This window comes from Polyodon spathula, chromosome 5, assembly GCF_017654505.1.
Source record: "Polyodon spathula isolate WHYD16114869_AA chromosome 5, ASM1765450v1, whole genome shotgun sequence".
NCBI classification, from domain to species: Eukaryota; Metazoa; Chordata; class Actinopteri; order Acipenseriformes; family Polyodontidae; genus Polyodon; species Polyodon spathula.
The window spans coordinates 24,557,207-24,573,166 of record NC_054538.1 but is presented as its reverse complement, the minus strand read 5'-3'; the positions used below and the strand labels follow the sequence as shown (position 1 = coordinate 24,573,166).

Genomic DNA, 15,960 nt, shown 5'->3' with positions numbered 1-15,960 from the left:
TTTAAGAAACATTAGCAAGTGATTAAAGACTTTTTACTATAAAACATGTTCTTTTTGCTTTTGTCTAGAAAACATTATCTTTTTAAGTTAAACGGACCTTTGAGCTGGTGGTTCTCATGTTTAAATAGCTTTCTGGATACTGGCTATTAAACATTTCCTTGTTTCCTTTTCCTATTCCTTGGACTGGCAAATTATGAGCATGTTGAGTCAGAACAAAATTGTGTCAGAGGCTTCATCTCAGCATCGTCAATTTGAAAGTATTGACTTGACCGCAACAATATGCAATAATACACTTTGCGTAATAGGGTAATCCATCATGTGTCCGTCCTAAACATTTATCCACCATGATCAAGCTCTTCAGCAACATTAGTTTATTATTGAACAGAAGGTTAGTTCAGAGATTGTCTACCAAAGTTTTCGTACTCTGTGTTGTATGTGCTCCGTGCGCTACCGTTGCTGGCAGTGTCACGGGAGCTATTCAGTGTGCTGATATTTAAATAAATACTGTTCGCCTGCGGGCAGTATCAACTTCAACCTCTGTCTCGATCTCCTGCCTGTCACTCAACAGCGAATGCACGCATCCACACAGCAGACGGCTACCCTGTCACAAGCATTAATACCCTGTATCTTTCTAAACAAGGGATTGAGGAGTTCCCTAATAAAAGATGAATCTCAAAATAATGACTGTGTGAAGATAGTGATTGTTACAGCTGTATAAAATGATATTTAAAACAGGATTCATTTTATCAGACTTGTTACATATCGCCCTTACTCTGGTCCCACTGCAGTCGGATATGTGGTGGATTACTGTACCGCTGTGGTTCTAAAACAAAATGCAACTGCTTGCATACCTTTTGTTGTTCCATCTGTGTTTTCATGGATTCAGCCTCAGTAGATATGGCATCCCAAGATGCTGTGGTTTTATTTATGTCATCAAACCATTGCATGACTGAGTTTACTTCATCCTGCACTTCTTGCAGCTTGACAAGCATACCATCTAGTTCACCAACGTTCTCCTTTAGATGAACCCCCAGATTTTCATAGCCATGGTTGACATATGACATATTTTGCTGGACAACTGTCAGCTCTGCGCACAATTAAAAATACAGGTATTTCAGTAACATAAATGTCATCTGCCAGTGACATAAAAATCACATCCACATCGTGTAGAATATCAACTCCACTATATCAGAGTCAGCAGAGATATTCATAGCATGCATAACAAAAATGTAATAGGGTTCAGTCTTAAACATTTATTTTAACAGAAGTAAAACAATCCTGGGGATTTCTCAAGTATGTTTGGTCTGTATCCTAACTGCTACGTCTTATCTCAATAGTCTATTTAAAAAAAAACAACTATCCAAATCGAAATGTCATATATCTAAATTATAATAACTGCAATTTCGTGTTACTGGACTTTAAGTGTTCAATATATAACTTGTTTATTATTATTATTATTATTATTATTATTATTATTATTATTATTATTATTAGTAGTATTATTAGTAGTAGTAGTATTAGTATTAGTATTAGTATTAGTATTAATAATAATAATAAGATTTACCATAAGCAAAAACTATCAGCATCTGAACATTTCTAATAATGCTGCAAAATGAAAAATCCAGTAAAACAAAGCACCATTTGGCTGGCTACAGTCATACCTATCTTCATGCACCTCTGCTACTGCTTATCCTGCTATGACCCTGCTTGTCTGACCCTGACCTCGCCTCTGGCCCTCTGCTTTCATATTAGCAACTAATTTGTATTGCCTCACCCTAGCCCAATAACTTACATTCTTTCTTCACCCATTTTTCTTGATTGTATTATTTCGTTTAAATGTGTAAAGCGCATTGGTTAAAGGCACTATAAAAATGTAAAATAATAAAAAATGATCTTTTTTTTTCCTCTGTCATCACAGTATTGTAGAAAGAGACATTTAGTATTTGTTTTGTTACCTTTATTGGTTAGATAGGCATGAGTTTCAGCATCATTTACCACTGCTGTGCCTAAAATAAGGAGAATTGTTTAGAATAATGATGGCTTTAATTTACACACACACACACACACACACACACACACACACACACACACACACACACACACACACACACACACACACACACACACACGCACACACACACACTTACAGTTAACACACACGAAAAAGAGAAAATGTTCTAGTCCGTTAATAGCTTTAACAATAGCCTAGAACAGTTTTGTATATATTAAATGTTATTTTATAAAAAAAAAAAAAAGTACATTATTTAAAAACCCATGGGTTAAAGTTGTGAATGTGGTTCAAAAGAGTGCATATTCTTCTGCTTGCTGATCACATGCTATGTTCCAGGTCTGATCACCGGTTTACTATATTGTATCAGAGCCTAAGTAAATTTCATATTCTCTACCTATTCTCTCTAAAACATCACATCAAATTGTATTAATAAACAATTCCCCTTTCTAGTATGCTTAATTGTAACTGTACTGCACTGTACACAGTACCACAAGAATACAACCTATATACAGGGTTATATAATTTGACATGAAAGCTCTATTACTGGATCATAATTCAGAGCCATATATTATAAAAAAATACAATTTTATTTTTAAACATCTGCAATTCTTTTTAATATTGTACAGTATTAGCATAGCAGTATAAATAAAAGAACAGAAGAGTATTTATTTGCTTCCAAATTTGCATTTACCTGAAGGTAGCTGACATTATAACACACCTACTCGGTTTTAATGCGTTCACTGTATTTACATAGAGACTCCTTCCAAAAACAAGGTAAGAGACAATTTAAAGATACTTTAGCACATTTAAGGGATTTCTGTGTTCACATGTTTTGGTGAGTTAGTCCACTTGAAATTCACATGTACCTGATTTTGCTGTTGTCTTGGTTTTCACAGGGGATGTCAGGACAATTATTAAGTTACAAAGTGCAGATCCTTTGTTGTTAATCTCTTGAAGTATAGAAGCCTTGGATAACCATTCCTCCAATAAGGCCTAGAAAACACATATACCTATAAACATATTGTACCCAAGTAATCTTCATTCACTCTGTACGCAGTAAAACAATAATGCCAGTTAACCCAGTATATGTTGTTGTTACAGTATGTACAGTACAGTGTGTTTTATACGTCCCAGGACAGGGTACTCAGGGAGGCCAGTATGCTTACTGGTGTTCCTCGATACCTCACTTAGGGAGCCTCAATACGATACCATGCACAGTATCATGATATTTGATACTATTATGATTTGGGATATTATGTCCATTACATGTTAAATGGCTGGCACACTCCTTTTTTTGCAAGTACAAAGTGCATAAGAGGCTAATATACAGTTAATAATGCTACAGCATGGTGGAATTCTTGCTGAAAACAAATTCCAGTGTATTCAATGGTCATTGCCACCGACTATAACACTAAAATAAAACTGGTAAGAAAGCTCAATACTTAATAACCATGTTCTTTATTTCTTCCATATAAAAAGAGAACTCTGGTATTTCTGAGTTTCAAATACTCCAATTACAAGAAATCTCTTAATTCTTACATATAATAAAATAGCACAGAAATACTTTCCTTGAAGCAGACTTTTTTATAACTAGGCCAGATGTTTTACATACAGGGGTATCTTAGAAGTGCCATAAAAATGTGAGCAAGGAATGAAAAAATGAAGCACTGTTGAGGAAGCTGATTTAAATAGGTTCTACAAGGAATGGGTTGATGAGCTTCTTGCTTGGATCAATAAACACCCAAATGAGCAAGATGGGCCACATGGACCTCCTCTTGTTTGTCACATTTCTTACAACACAATACCTTCATGAATCCATACTTTTCAAACCTTTTAGAAAGTAGCAAGCAAACACAGAATAAAAATGCGAAACTGGACTAACCTGACTGATTCATGTACGCTGTAAAGTTATTTTTTTTTAAATCAACACAGTAATGTGTTACATTAGGAAAGAGACATGTTGTATTCCTTCATTTTAAACACTATCTGTTCATTTTACAATTTTATATTGTCAGATATTGTGAAACTCACTCCTTCCAAATAATTAAATTAAATTAGTTAAAAAGAAATTATTTCTGACAAAGAATTGCTTCTGATAGCACTAAAAATGCCGTTAACATGCGCAATTCAATAGTGAAAAATTCAAAGTTAAGCGTTATATTTAATACCACATTTTTTAAAACAAACAGGCCACTAATGTAGATGCCTTCCTCTTACGTGCTATTAGAACATAATCTTGTTTAAGCGTATTCAACCCAAATGCCTCCATCAAAACAACACCCCAGTGCACCTTAAATAACAACATAAGACATTGTACTAACGAGAGGAGGCCACTCGGCCCATCATGCTCGTTTGGCTGTTAAAAATCTTGCAAAGAAAGTAAATTAGACAAAAGACAGCCACTCTGGCTACTATAATAAACTGTAAGTGCTTATTATTGCGTTCATGCAGAACCTGCTGCAGTGTGACTCGGAAACTTCTAAAAGTCCTGTGCAGGTGAAGCGTCACTCTGATCCTGTTATCTGTACGGAAACTGATATGCTAGCAAAGTGTGTATTCATCCTGGTCTTTTCACTGCTCATGCATACAACTCAAAACACAGGAGTTTCACAGCTATCACAATACACACACACATAAAATACTGATTACCACAAAATCCAAAGAATATAAAAACATTGTTAATATTTTTGACACGAGGTACCGTTTTAGACACATGTCTGCAAAGTATATTTTTGCAGCTTATAGCAAATGCACTGTAATGACAAAATAAACAAGCATCAATGAACTCCCTTTTGATCAGCTTCTAGTGCTGTGCCTTTTTTATAAGTAACATTGACTGGGGATTCACTTATTTAAAATTAAACTAAAAGAACTGAAGAAACTGTGGTAAAATAAAAAAGTAAACATTCGGCAGAGATCCGGGTGACGATTTGAAAGATGTTTCAATAAATTGGTAGTGTTCCCTCCCTTGTTTTTCACTTCTTTAAAACACTTTCGACATTTTGGCTGTTCACCTTCAACCAGATTGCTGTTGTCATCTGGCTTAAATCCAAAATAGTTCCACACCAAGCTTCTTTCTCCGGCATTCACGTAGAGTAGTTGTTCACTTCCACAAAGCGTAAAATCAGCAAGCTTAGTTCATATTGTTGCAAAAATTGCAAAAGCACACAATTACAAAGTTTTGTTGTAAAAGCTCACAGTATTGAAAAATCGTGATACTGCCATATTTTTTTAATTTACCCCGATATTAAGTATCGTAGGACTTTGGTATTGTGATACATTGTAGGTATCGATATACCGCGGAACACTAACGTTTAGCCACCATCTCACTACCTGGTTCATAACAGTGACAATCCAGTATGCCATGCTTGAGGAGCTCAAGGCTGCCACCTACAAATGGAACTTCTGCACAAACCCACCACTGTGGAGCTTATAAAACACTATGTGGATAAAAATGAAGTGAAGCATTTGTCTCATGAAATAACTTTTGTATTTTTGTATAGTACGTCTGGGAGCACACCAAATCTTTTTGACAGCATGCAGGGTGCTTTTTTTTTGTTTTTTGTTTTTTTGGAAATAGCAATTCCCCCACAGTCGAGCAAGACCTCACAGGCTTGAGGTTTTGAGAAAAAAACTCTTCAGTTATAAGCCTGTTCACAGATTCTGATTCTCTGTAAGATTGTAGGGGGTGGAGATCGGGTGTGAGTTCACTGTGTAAAAATTCAGAACAACTGAAGGCGTTCAGGGAAAAATTAAAACAAAGAAGAGTTTCATTCAGAAATTTTTTTCACAGCAGCCACATTACATCACATCATGCACAATAAGCATCTTAAAGGAAACACTCATCATTAGCAGGAATCCCCAAAGAATATTGTACTCCTCTGACCTTTGCTTTCAGTAGATGTTTCTGATGGTCTTCCACATTACAAACTGGTTTCACAACAGGGATCTTCTCTGTCGACTCATCTAGCCATTTTCTGAAAGACTCAACGGCACACTTGAATTCCGCCAACTGCCCTTGACAAGAAGAAACTTCTTCTTCTCTGCAAGTTAAAAAAACACTTTGACATAGTCCCTTAAGTTCTAGTTCAAAGGGGCCTGGGTTATGTACTATGGTAGTAACACAGTTTACAGTAAATTACCAGTGCTGTATGGTTTATAAATAGAGTATAAATGGTGTTATAATGCCATATACTTCAATACTTACTTCTCCTTAAATGTGTCCTCAAACTCTTTGAATTTCTTTGAAAGATTGTCCACTTTTTCAAGAATGCGGACATTGCTTTCCTCAGGGCTAGCCTCTGCCAGTTCCTTAGACAGATTCCGTAGAAGTTCAACATCCTTGGCATGGTCTAATAACTCAGCATTTGTGTCCTGCCACATTACAAACAATAGATTACTTTGTAACACTAGTATGCTATGCAAAAATTAAGATAAGGCAAACAGGGCCTAAAGTATAAAGTTTTGCAGAAAGTTAATTGACGGTAATTCTGGATTACATGGCATGTAGTTAAGACTACTGTCATGTCAGAACTGTACTTGTAATAGAAATATAACTCCGCAAACAAGTCCTTCTATATTTCATTTTACACAGTCTAGATGATAAAGGTTTGGATTATAACTACTACAATTAACTGGGACAACTAGAACAGCTGAATTGCATGTGAACCCTGTGAAAATATTTTATAGACAGCATAATTCTAATCAGGGCAGTCATACAATATTTAAAAATAAATAAATAAAGTACGATAAAAGCAGTTTATCTGTTCTATTTTCAAGCCTGATTATACATAAACCTCAATGATCTCAGCAAGCATCACCTTTAAGTCATCAAAAGACTGTAAAACTCAACTGGTTTAGCTTAATTTTCCTGGGGATGAAAATGAACAAATGTGCCATACTTTACATTTTAAGATGGTTTTAAAATTTGAGTAGAAACCTTAATTTACTGATCAGTTATACACATTGTTCATTGTAAATATGGGAATTGTGAGCTTACGTGAGTTTTTTTTTTTTAAATTACATCCTTTAGTCACCCCTATATAACCATTAAGTAATACAATCCCCTAAAAATATCAAGCAATCAAAAAAATTCACACCTGCATTAACTGTGAAAGTTCACTGACATTCTTCCCAGGCCCATCTGTCTCAGACAGGGCCTGAGATCTTCTGGCCACAAACTGCTGGACTTTCTGTGCTGTCTTTTCAAACAGCTCCACCTTGTCCTTCAGCTCCTCTAGTTTGGTGACCTTCTCTTTGTGTTTCTTGCAGGAATCAGTGAAGCATTTCGAGAGGGTGTCCATTTTTGCTTGCAGAGAGGAAGCAGTGGACGGGTCTGCTGTCTCAATGAACTTTTTTACCTTCTCTTTCATGGCAGTGATACTGCTCTGACGAATTGAAATATCTTGCTCTAATACCTTAAAGAAGAAAAGACCAAGGGAGCCAAGGGTTAGGAGCTGAAATATATATGGATATCAGTCCTTAGCCACAGACCATCCATGTGCTTGGGAGATGTGGAACATGCTGGTTACTTTAAATTTCCAACAGCACATTCTTAGTAAAAACACTAAGTTTTGATGGGACCTTTAAGTTTGGTCTTGATTTGGAGGGTGGTTCATAATGGCCATAAAACTAACAGGGTCTAATATGAACTGGAAGTACATGACACCATAGTGTTTAAGTTGTAAGTTTATAAACTATGACAACTCGCTTATGTTGTGCTTACACTAACATCAAATAAATTATACAGCCTTGAAATTTGCAGGTCAGTTTTTTATCTTAATCCCAACGTAATGGAATATTGAAAGGACCTGCAATTGTATCACAAGTACATGCACATTTATAGCCACTTAAGAATGTTCTATGGATTTATAAATCCGACATGTGACCAGCAACACATTTTAGACTTTTGTCTAGGCTGCTTGGACTCTTGAACTCAGTCACTGATGCAACCCCCCTTGTACATTTTGGTTAGAGTGAGCATACTAATGTAGTAATCAGCATTGTTTTTGCTAGAACAAAACATCTACTCACAGCCTTTTTACTGAGCATGTCTTGGATAGCAGTCGAGTTCAGAGGAACTTGATCTTTTTCTCCAAGGCTCTTCTCAACACCTTCCATCCAGTCCAACATTTCATCCAACCCATCCTGCACACTCAGGGACCGTGTCAAAGTGATCTGCAGCTTCTCATTTCGATCATTCACCACCTTGGAAAGGTTATCATACCTCTCTACGATACTATCTGGAAAAGGATTACAGAAAGGTAATGTTTTATGCATTTCTTTAATGTATATGTATATTTTAAACCTGTTGGGGCCTTTACTAGCCCATTTGACCCAGACATTTAAAGTTAATGCACACAGCCATGATTTAAATGCATATTTATATTAGCATGATCTCATAAGCAAAGAGCCCGGATATATAACCTGCTATACAGTACCTAAAAAGTACAGTATAGTAGGAGCTTTCCACCGCGAACAACGATTAAATGCATGCAATCTCAATTCTGGATTTAGAAAGGTAATCTCTGTACCATGTTATTATTACTGTTACCAAAAACTTTTTTTTTTTTTTTTAATTTTATTACCAGTTTTGTATTCATATTAACATGCATATATTGTAGGTGGAAAACACTTACTGAAAAACAATTAGACTAATCAGGACTGTCACCTGTTAATTAGTCACAAAAAACAAACGCCATTGTTTTAAAAAAATGAAAGAACAAGAACATGACAAAATCTGATTCTTAGAACTTACCCACTGTTTCTTGGATTGTATTTTGATTTGCCAACAAGTCCCCCTCTGTTGCAATGAGAGCATCAGCTGTTTTCCGCAACTTCTCCACAGCACCTTGACGCCCTGACATCTGTCCCTGAAGAGCCTGCAGTTAAACGGCATTACTTTATCATCTTAGGGCTAGTCACATCTTGATTGTTTTTCTTCTAAACGTTTATATTACATATTGTGGGCTGCATTTTCAAAGGATTTACCCAAGTCTTTAATTGACTTGCATTAAAAGATTTAATCATTTGGTTCTAATTTTGTAAAACAAGCAGGCGTTTTTCTAGTTTAAAAAAAATAGGAGTTAATCAAAGACTGGAGTAATCGCTTTAAAAATACCAGTGTTAGTCTTTTGTTTGATACAAAATTGCTACATCACTGCCAATACCTAATTTGTCTTTCTTTCTGCACAACGTCATGCCTATTATGTTTCATAAGCTCTCAGTTAAGTAACTATGCAGTGAAATATAAGTGAAAACATAGTCCAGTAACATACTTTCCTTAATCTAATTAAAGGTATGTCAGGGCTTTATTTTAGGGAAATAATTTATTTGCAGTTAATAACCATTTTATGCCAATCAAGCCAAATAGTCAATAAAACAGTGTGAAAGAGTAAGTTTACTGCCAAACACTGAAGTAGCCAAAATAATTAAAGCACCATTTTGCTATTTAAGGATTTGTTGTTCAAATATTTAGACGTAGTGTGTAAAACTTAGGAAACAGCTACATTTTTGTCAAGGACAAGCTAATATCTGACTGATTAAGTCTACTCAAATAAGCTTGCTTTTAAACTTATTTGGTTTCTAAACCAAATTCTTTACATTTTGAATTACCTACATCAGATCTGGGCACCCTTAGACAATATAACAAGCCAGAGTTTACCCACTGTACTTTGTTGAAACACACTGAATTAATTATGTGTAAATGATATTGCTTGCCTTGGTTTCCTCAAGCTGCTTTTGAAGATTTTTTGGATCAGCAGCAACAGGTTCTGCCAGCTGTTTTCTCGCAACATCTTCGGACTGTTCTAACCACGATCCAAGGCCAGTTGAGGCATCTTCATACTGTCTGTATTTCTCTACCACATCTTTGAGGTTGTTTCCCAGCTGGTTACACTGAAATATAAAAACAGGGTATTGTAACACCATAACCAGTGCATGTACAGTGACTCTAAACAAAGAAATGTAAATTGACATTTAAAACATTCAAACCAAAAATGCCATCAATTAAAGAAATTAAAAACAATAATGACTGTCTCTTATCATTGAATCCCAAAGTACCACTTAATTTACACAGCAGATTAAACCAACTAGGATTTCCTAATTTGACCCTCAAAATTATTTTTCAATGTAGATGTAGCCACAAGTGGCTTGTGCCGGTATAGGTAGGGTTGCCACCTGCACAGTTTTTAGCTGGCCTGGCATTTTTGTACTGACCAAATGCAACAGGGGGGGGGTTCCCTCAAGTGGTACAGTTAGGGACCGTGATCATACCAGGATGTATACTGTTATGTGGATTGTTTTTCAAGAGAGTTTTCCCATCTAAAGCTTACAGCAGTATACCTACCCAATGTAACCTTGTAACCTTTAGTATATAATATATATATATTATATATATTATATATATATATATATATTATTATATATTAGTAACAAAACCTTTTTTTAAAATAAAATTAAGGTTGCAGTTCAAAATCACAAAAGTTTTAAATGGGACGCTAAGGCATGTAACCTTAACTCGCCCTATTATTCCTATGCATCACATAATATGAATACGTTACCAATTAACTTAATTTCTAAAGTCCTACACATGTGGAAGGAAATATGTTGTACTGCAACCCATGAAATGGAGACACACACAAAAAAAGACAACCAGCCTGGTATCCAATGCAGGTGAAACAGGACTGTCCTGCCATAATATATATATATATATATATATATATATATATATATATATATATATATATGTGTGTGTGTGTGTGTGGTGTGTGTGGTGTGTGTTGTCACCTGTAGACATCTGCACCAGATCTACGCATCTATCAATGCGTTTTATGGTTCTCTAAAACAGTTTAGTAATAGTTATCTATATTCAGCACTAGGACGTCTTCACTGGTTGTGGAAGGGGCAGCGGCAGCAGCTGTTTTTTTTTGTCTCAGAGGTGGCAACATTAGGTATAGTTAAATAAGGATTACTGAGTTTGATGATAATACTGTGCTAAAATAAATAATTGGGTAGTCTAGAAAACAGCTGTGAATCGAGTACAATTGAATCTACCTTTAGTGTAATGTACAACTGCTTACTTCAGATACATTTGGTTTGCCTGACTACATCGCCAAGATACATATTCCCATGGTTCCCTACTAAACAGAAACAGACCGAGTTATTTTAATAGTATGCTGCCACCTAGTGTTCAAAAATGTTAATGGCATACATATTGAATTTTATGTTCTAAAACCCCCCAAATTAACCCTATTAGCTCCATACAGGTCTTGCTTCAGGTCATAGGTTTCCACAGCTACTTCCACTGGTTTCAATTTGAACACCCAAAGCCAATGATGTATCTCAGTAAAAGAGTAATCTCCTATTGTGTTGTTGAAATTGAAACTTTTCCATCTGGTTTCACAGACCCTGATTAGCACTAGTCATAGACTACTTTACTAAAAATAACATTACTTGGTCCAAGATTAGTGATAATCATGGTCTGTGAAACTAGGTGTTCCTGTTTAAATTGGATATTAAAGTACTAAGTTTGACTTCAGTATCAGATGTCAATATAAAGTACAATATGGTATAACATATTTTCAACACATTTTACCTGGGCAACAAATAGATCGGTAACATTGGAAAATTACCTGGGAGTGAAGAGTTTTGTAGCGATTTGCTGCAGAGTCCAGTTGGTCTTGCACTACAGTACAGACTCCAGATGTATCTACGTCCAGTTCAGAGTCCTTGCTAGTATCTGCTTTGCTACATGATTTGGCCGCATCCAACACCCTTTGTCCAGAGATAGTGATGAACCTCAGATCTCCTTTGTGAGAGATCACATCTTCCGAAAAGCTTCTCTGTCTTTGAAGCTTGCCGTTCAGAGCACCAAGGTCAGACACTCCTGTCTTTAGGTCTGTGATTTCACCCTCAGATTGCTGCAGCCAGTTTTCAAATTCGCTACAATCGGTTTGGAATTTCTGAAGTTCTTCTTGTACCGATTGGATCTGCTTCATTTTGTGCTCCGTCTTGGTCAAAGTAGTTTTGTAGCAATCCTTCAGCTCTTGGAGGTTCCTCTGCAGCTTTTCCTTCTCTTCTGGAGAAAGCATGTGACCCTGTTTCTCAAGCAGGGCCTGGGCAGACTGAGTAGCAATAATAAAGTCCGGTTGCTGGGACAAGATGTCCTGATGATGAGCCTGTTTAATTAATGAAAATACATTTTAAGCATGGTTACTTTTCCTAAACGTATGGTCAATTGCTTAAGTGGCTTGGGGCATTGAGGGCACAGCTTTAATGTCCATTTTTTTTTTACTTTTTATTAACAGTGTTAAGGCTTAGGACAGATTTCTGTACACTTTCAGTACAATCACTTACCATCATAAACTCCAAATATGTTTTTTATAGGGTCCAAATAGTTGGGACATACTGTATTTGATGGCTTAAATGACATGATATTGCACTGATAATAATGCACAGTTGTGTATCAATGTTGTGCTGTTTCACCTTGCATCTTAAATACTAGATAACTAACTAATAGTACTGTCATATATTTGGGATTTTTATGTTTTATGTTTTAGGAGTTCACCTTTTCCAGACCAGCAGAACATCATTAGTTTCAAAGATTTTATTGCATCCAGAGGTTACGATGCAAAATGAAACATTAAAGAGGAGTATTATTAAAAAACAATACAAACATTAAATAGTCTGTACCTTGACCTTTTCATACTGCTTGTTTAAATCTAATATTTCTGTGGCTTTCCTTTTTCCATCCACAACAGTTCCTGTCTGGACCTGCTGCAGGTTTCCATTTTCTTCATCCTCCTCTACAATCACCAACGTGTCTGAGCTTTCCAGGGGAAGGTTCCCATTCTGTTTGGCCATCTGCTGTTCTAGATTTCCTTCCATGTCCTTTTCCTTTCCTACGTTAGACAACCAGCCCAATAGTCCTTCGATTTTGTTCTTGCTCTCCTCTAGCTGCTCCACTGCTGCCACCTATGGGACAAAAACAATTACTGTTAGTTTCTACAGTATTTGTGCAGTAGTTAGCTATAGTGGAATGATTGTTAAATGTTCACTGTGGGGCCTTCTAGTCTGTATTTAAAAAAGGGTCTTAAAGGGTATATAAGGACACCCATGTGTTGCTACAACTGTTTAAGTAAGGTGTGTATATTGTTTAAATTATTTTTTTTTTTTTTACATATTGACTACTTTTTTCACTTTTAAATTGCAGTGCTCTTTGGCTCTTTCTATTATAACTCTAAGGTGGTCTTGCATGTATTTCTCAAAACAACATTTCCCATCATCCTTCTGTTCACTGGTAAATCCATTTCAGTTACATATGTGAGCAGAAGGATGATGGGAAATATAGTTTGAGGGGTCCATGCAGATCCATGTGAAGCCATCTTGGAGGAAGCGGAGTTCAATTTAAAAGTTAAAAAAGTGGTCAAAATGTAAAAAAATATAGAAATAAATTAAAAAAACACACATTACTTAAACAGTTGTAGCAACACATGGGAACATGTAACACAATAAAATAAAAAGGTCATTATATACCTTTTAAGGGGCACTATGTAGCATGTAACTATAGTGCCATACTGTGGAGTGAAACAGGATCTTTTTATTATTACAGACTTTACAGACTTTACAGAAAGAACAATTCATTAAAGAGTTATAGCTTAACAACAATAATAACATAGATATACATAATAGCATATAAGATAAGTCTGCTGGTTTGCTGCTGTTTTGAGTATAATTTTCATTCCTATGCTACACTAGGGTCTGCAGTTTTGTCGAGGCATGAATACAAGGTTACAGGACAGCCATGTGCTATTATTAATTGATGATGCAAAGCCAGTGTAAAACAGAGTCTAACTTGTGCATGGCACTGGGACGTTGATAGATCTGTAAGGTTTTCCAACCTTTTCAGTTTCTTGCTTGATAGCTGTTGTCATCGCCTTGTCCAGGTCCTTCCTTGACTCCTCGGCCCGCTGACTGAGCAGTTTTGATTTGCTGTTCGCTTCCTCCAGTTTGTTCTCAATCATGGCAATTTGCTCTGGCTGCAGCTTGTCTCTGTTCTCTTCCAAGAACCTCTTAGTACTTCTCACTACCTCTGTTAGGGCACTGTCTCCAGCCTGTACATCAATTTGCAAGGCCTTAACAAAAGAGGAACAAATATGTGTCAATAATAATAGTTGCACAAAGAACTGTTGCACTCAGACTGTAAGAAATATATGGGTTATATCTGATATGGAAGCTCCACTAGCACTAACTGTCTGGGTGTCAATATGATTTTCTATCAAAAACAACCCCTGCTTAGATGACAGCACTTAAAACCAGAGCTGCCTATGATATCTGTTGTCAGCTTGTCAATGGCGCGGGATGCACATCATGTGAAGTTTGAGGTTGTTTTAAACAGTCAGGCCTCCCTAACAGTATTTACTACCAAGCATTGCTGAAAGCTATTGTTTTCTTTAAATAGCATTATGTTTTTATGGGTAATGGTTGTTTTAAACTAGTTGTTATTGTTTTTCAGAGGAGCTACTGCAGCGTCACATATAACGGATTGAAATTGCTAATCTTTTTATAGATGTAAAATGTTAAGATACTTAAATAGTAACTACTGGTGTTTGAAACAAAGTGTTCATTTTAACCATCGGGCAGCGAGGCTGCTTATAACAGTTTTGGTTGGTTGCTTTCATTTTTCTTTATAAGACATACACCACCCACTCAATATATTGCGGGTGTCGAGGGCCAATATAAATCTGCTCTATATCGAGGGTCGCAATATAGCGAGAGACCCATAGAAAAACAAATGGACTAATAATAAATACTGTACAACCACTCCCTTGTTTTATCGGAGGTGTCAGGGTCCAATATAAATCCGCTATGCAACACGCCTTTTCTCATTTTTCATATAAAAAAGCAGCACACTGTTTTAATTCATACTGCCGAGGATAACTGTTTCTCATCAACCTAAGTCTCCAATTAATTTCACGAGTCTTCCTCTCCTTTCTCAAATGCCCAAACTGCTGCATTGAAAGAATCTATTCACAACATAGGAGGCTTGTTGCTAGGGAGCCGACGTCACTGCCTTGTGACTTTTGCTTAAAAAAAATGCTTCAGCCAGTAGATACTTAATTTGCATTGTGTTATTGTGCAATGTGCGTGTACCATGTATGATAAAAGTACGATATTAATGCTATGTTTTTAACTGTATATTTTAGTTTCTGATTTGCAGTACAAAATAAAACGAACAGTAATTCTAATTGAAATTGTCCATGTATACTGCAGCTAAGGCATGCGCAGTTAGACAGTAAAAATTTGGAGTCAACTCCAGGACCGCGATATATCCGAATTCGCAGTATAGCGAGGGCGATATAACAAAGGGAGGGTGTAGTTTCATATTTCCAACCATTCTTACCTGATACTCTGTCTGAAGCTGCTGTAGGTCACCCAGACTATCTCCACTAATGGTAGTTTGCTGATGGCCAATAAGCCTGTTCTCTGTCTGTGTCAAGTGATGACACAACTCTTGCAGTTTTTCTGTGTATTCCTTTTGCTTTTCTGCAACACTCTAGAATGAGAATAATATCTTTTAACTCCAAACTAATTTTTTTCCACATTCATTAATTCATTCAAAACCTACATTTTCTCAGAGGTATGCTGTAAACATGATAGCAACTGAACTCAGTTTGAACAAGAACAAACCGTTAAAAAATCCATAACATTCTCACAACTTTGTTAGTGGGACAGTAACATCAGAGTTATTAAATAGCCAGAGTCATGCAAATTGAAGAAGTGTTTTGCTTTGGCGGTCCAGTGGAGTTAGCATTCAAACATGATGGGTCTTGATGCCTGAAAGAAGTTGACCAGAACAAACAGGTCAGTGTTGTAAATATTATTTTATCAACAAAAGCACAACTATGCATTCAGTACTTTGTTAAAAACAAAATCATGCAGGTTTATTG

General features: G+C 36.2%; 1 protein-coding gene across 1 annotated transcript in view; it reads right to left on the bottom strand.

The window, feature by feature from the left end:
• Window positions 1-15,960, bottom strand: part of LOC121316382 (dystonin-like) — a 189,945-nt gene that overhangs the window by 52,686 nt on the left and 121,299 nt on the right. The window contains exons 44-56 of the mRNA XM_041251459.1: window positions 15,414-15,566; window positions 13,912-14,145; window positions 12,704-12,985; window positions 11,644-12,189; window positions 9,731-9,907; window positions 8,769-8,892; window positions 8,045-8,253; window positions 7,111-7,428; window positions 6,219-6,385; window positions 5,898-6,054; window positions 2,878-3,004; window positions 1,956-2,006; window positions 852-1,087 (exon numbers count right to left, since the gene is read on the bottom strand). Of these exons, the coding sequence (XP_041107393.1) occupies window positions 852-1,087; window positions 1,956-2,006; window positions 2,878-3,004; window positions 5,898-6,054; window positions 6,219-6,385; window positions 7,111-7,428; window positions 8,045-8,253; window positions 8,769-8,892; window positions 9,731-9,907; window positions 11,644-12,189; window positions 12,704-12,985; window positions 13,912-14,145; window positions 15,414-15,566 (2,781 nt within the window). The remainder of the gene's footprint in view (window positions 1-851; window positions 1,088-1,955; window positions 2,007-2,877; window positions 3,005-5,897; window positions 6,055-6,218; window positions 6,386-7,110; window positions 7,429-8,044; window positions 8,254-8,768; window positions 8,893-9,730; window positions 9,908-11,643; window positions 12,190-12,703; window positions 12,986-13,911; window positions 14,146-15,413; window positions 15,567-15,960) is intronic.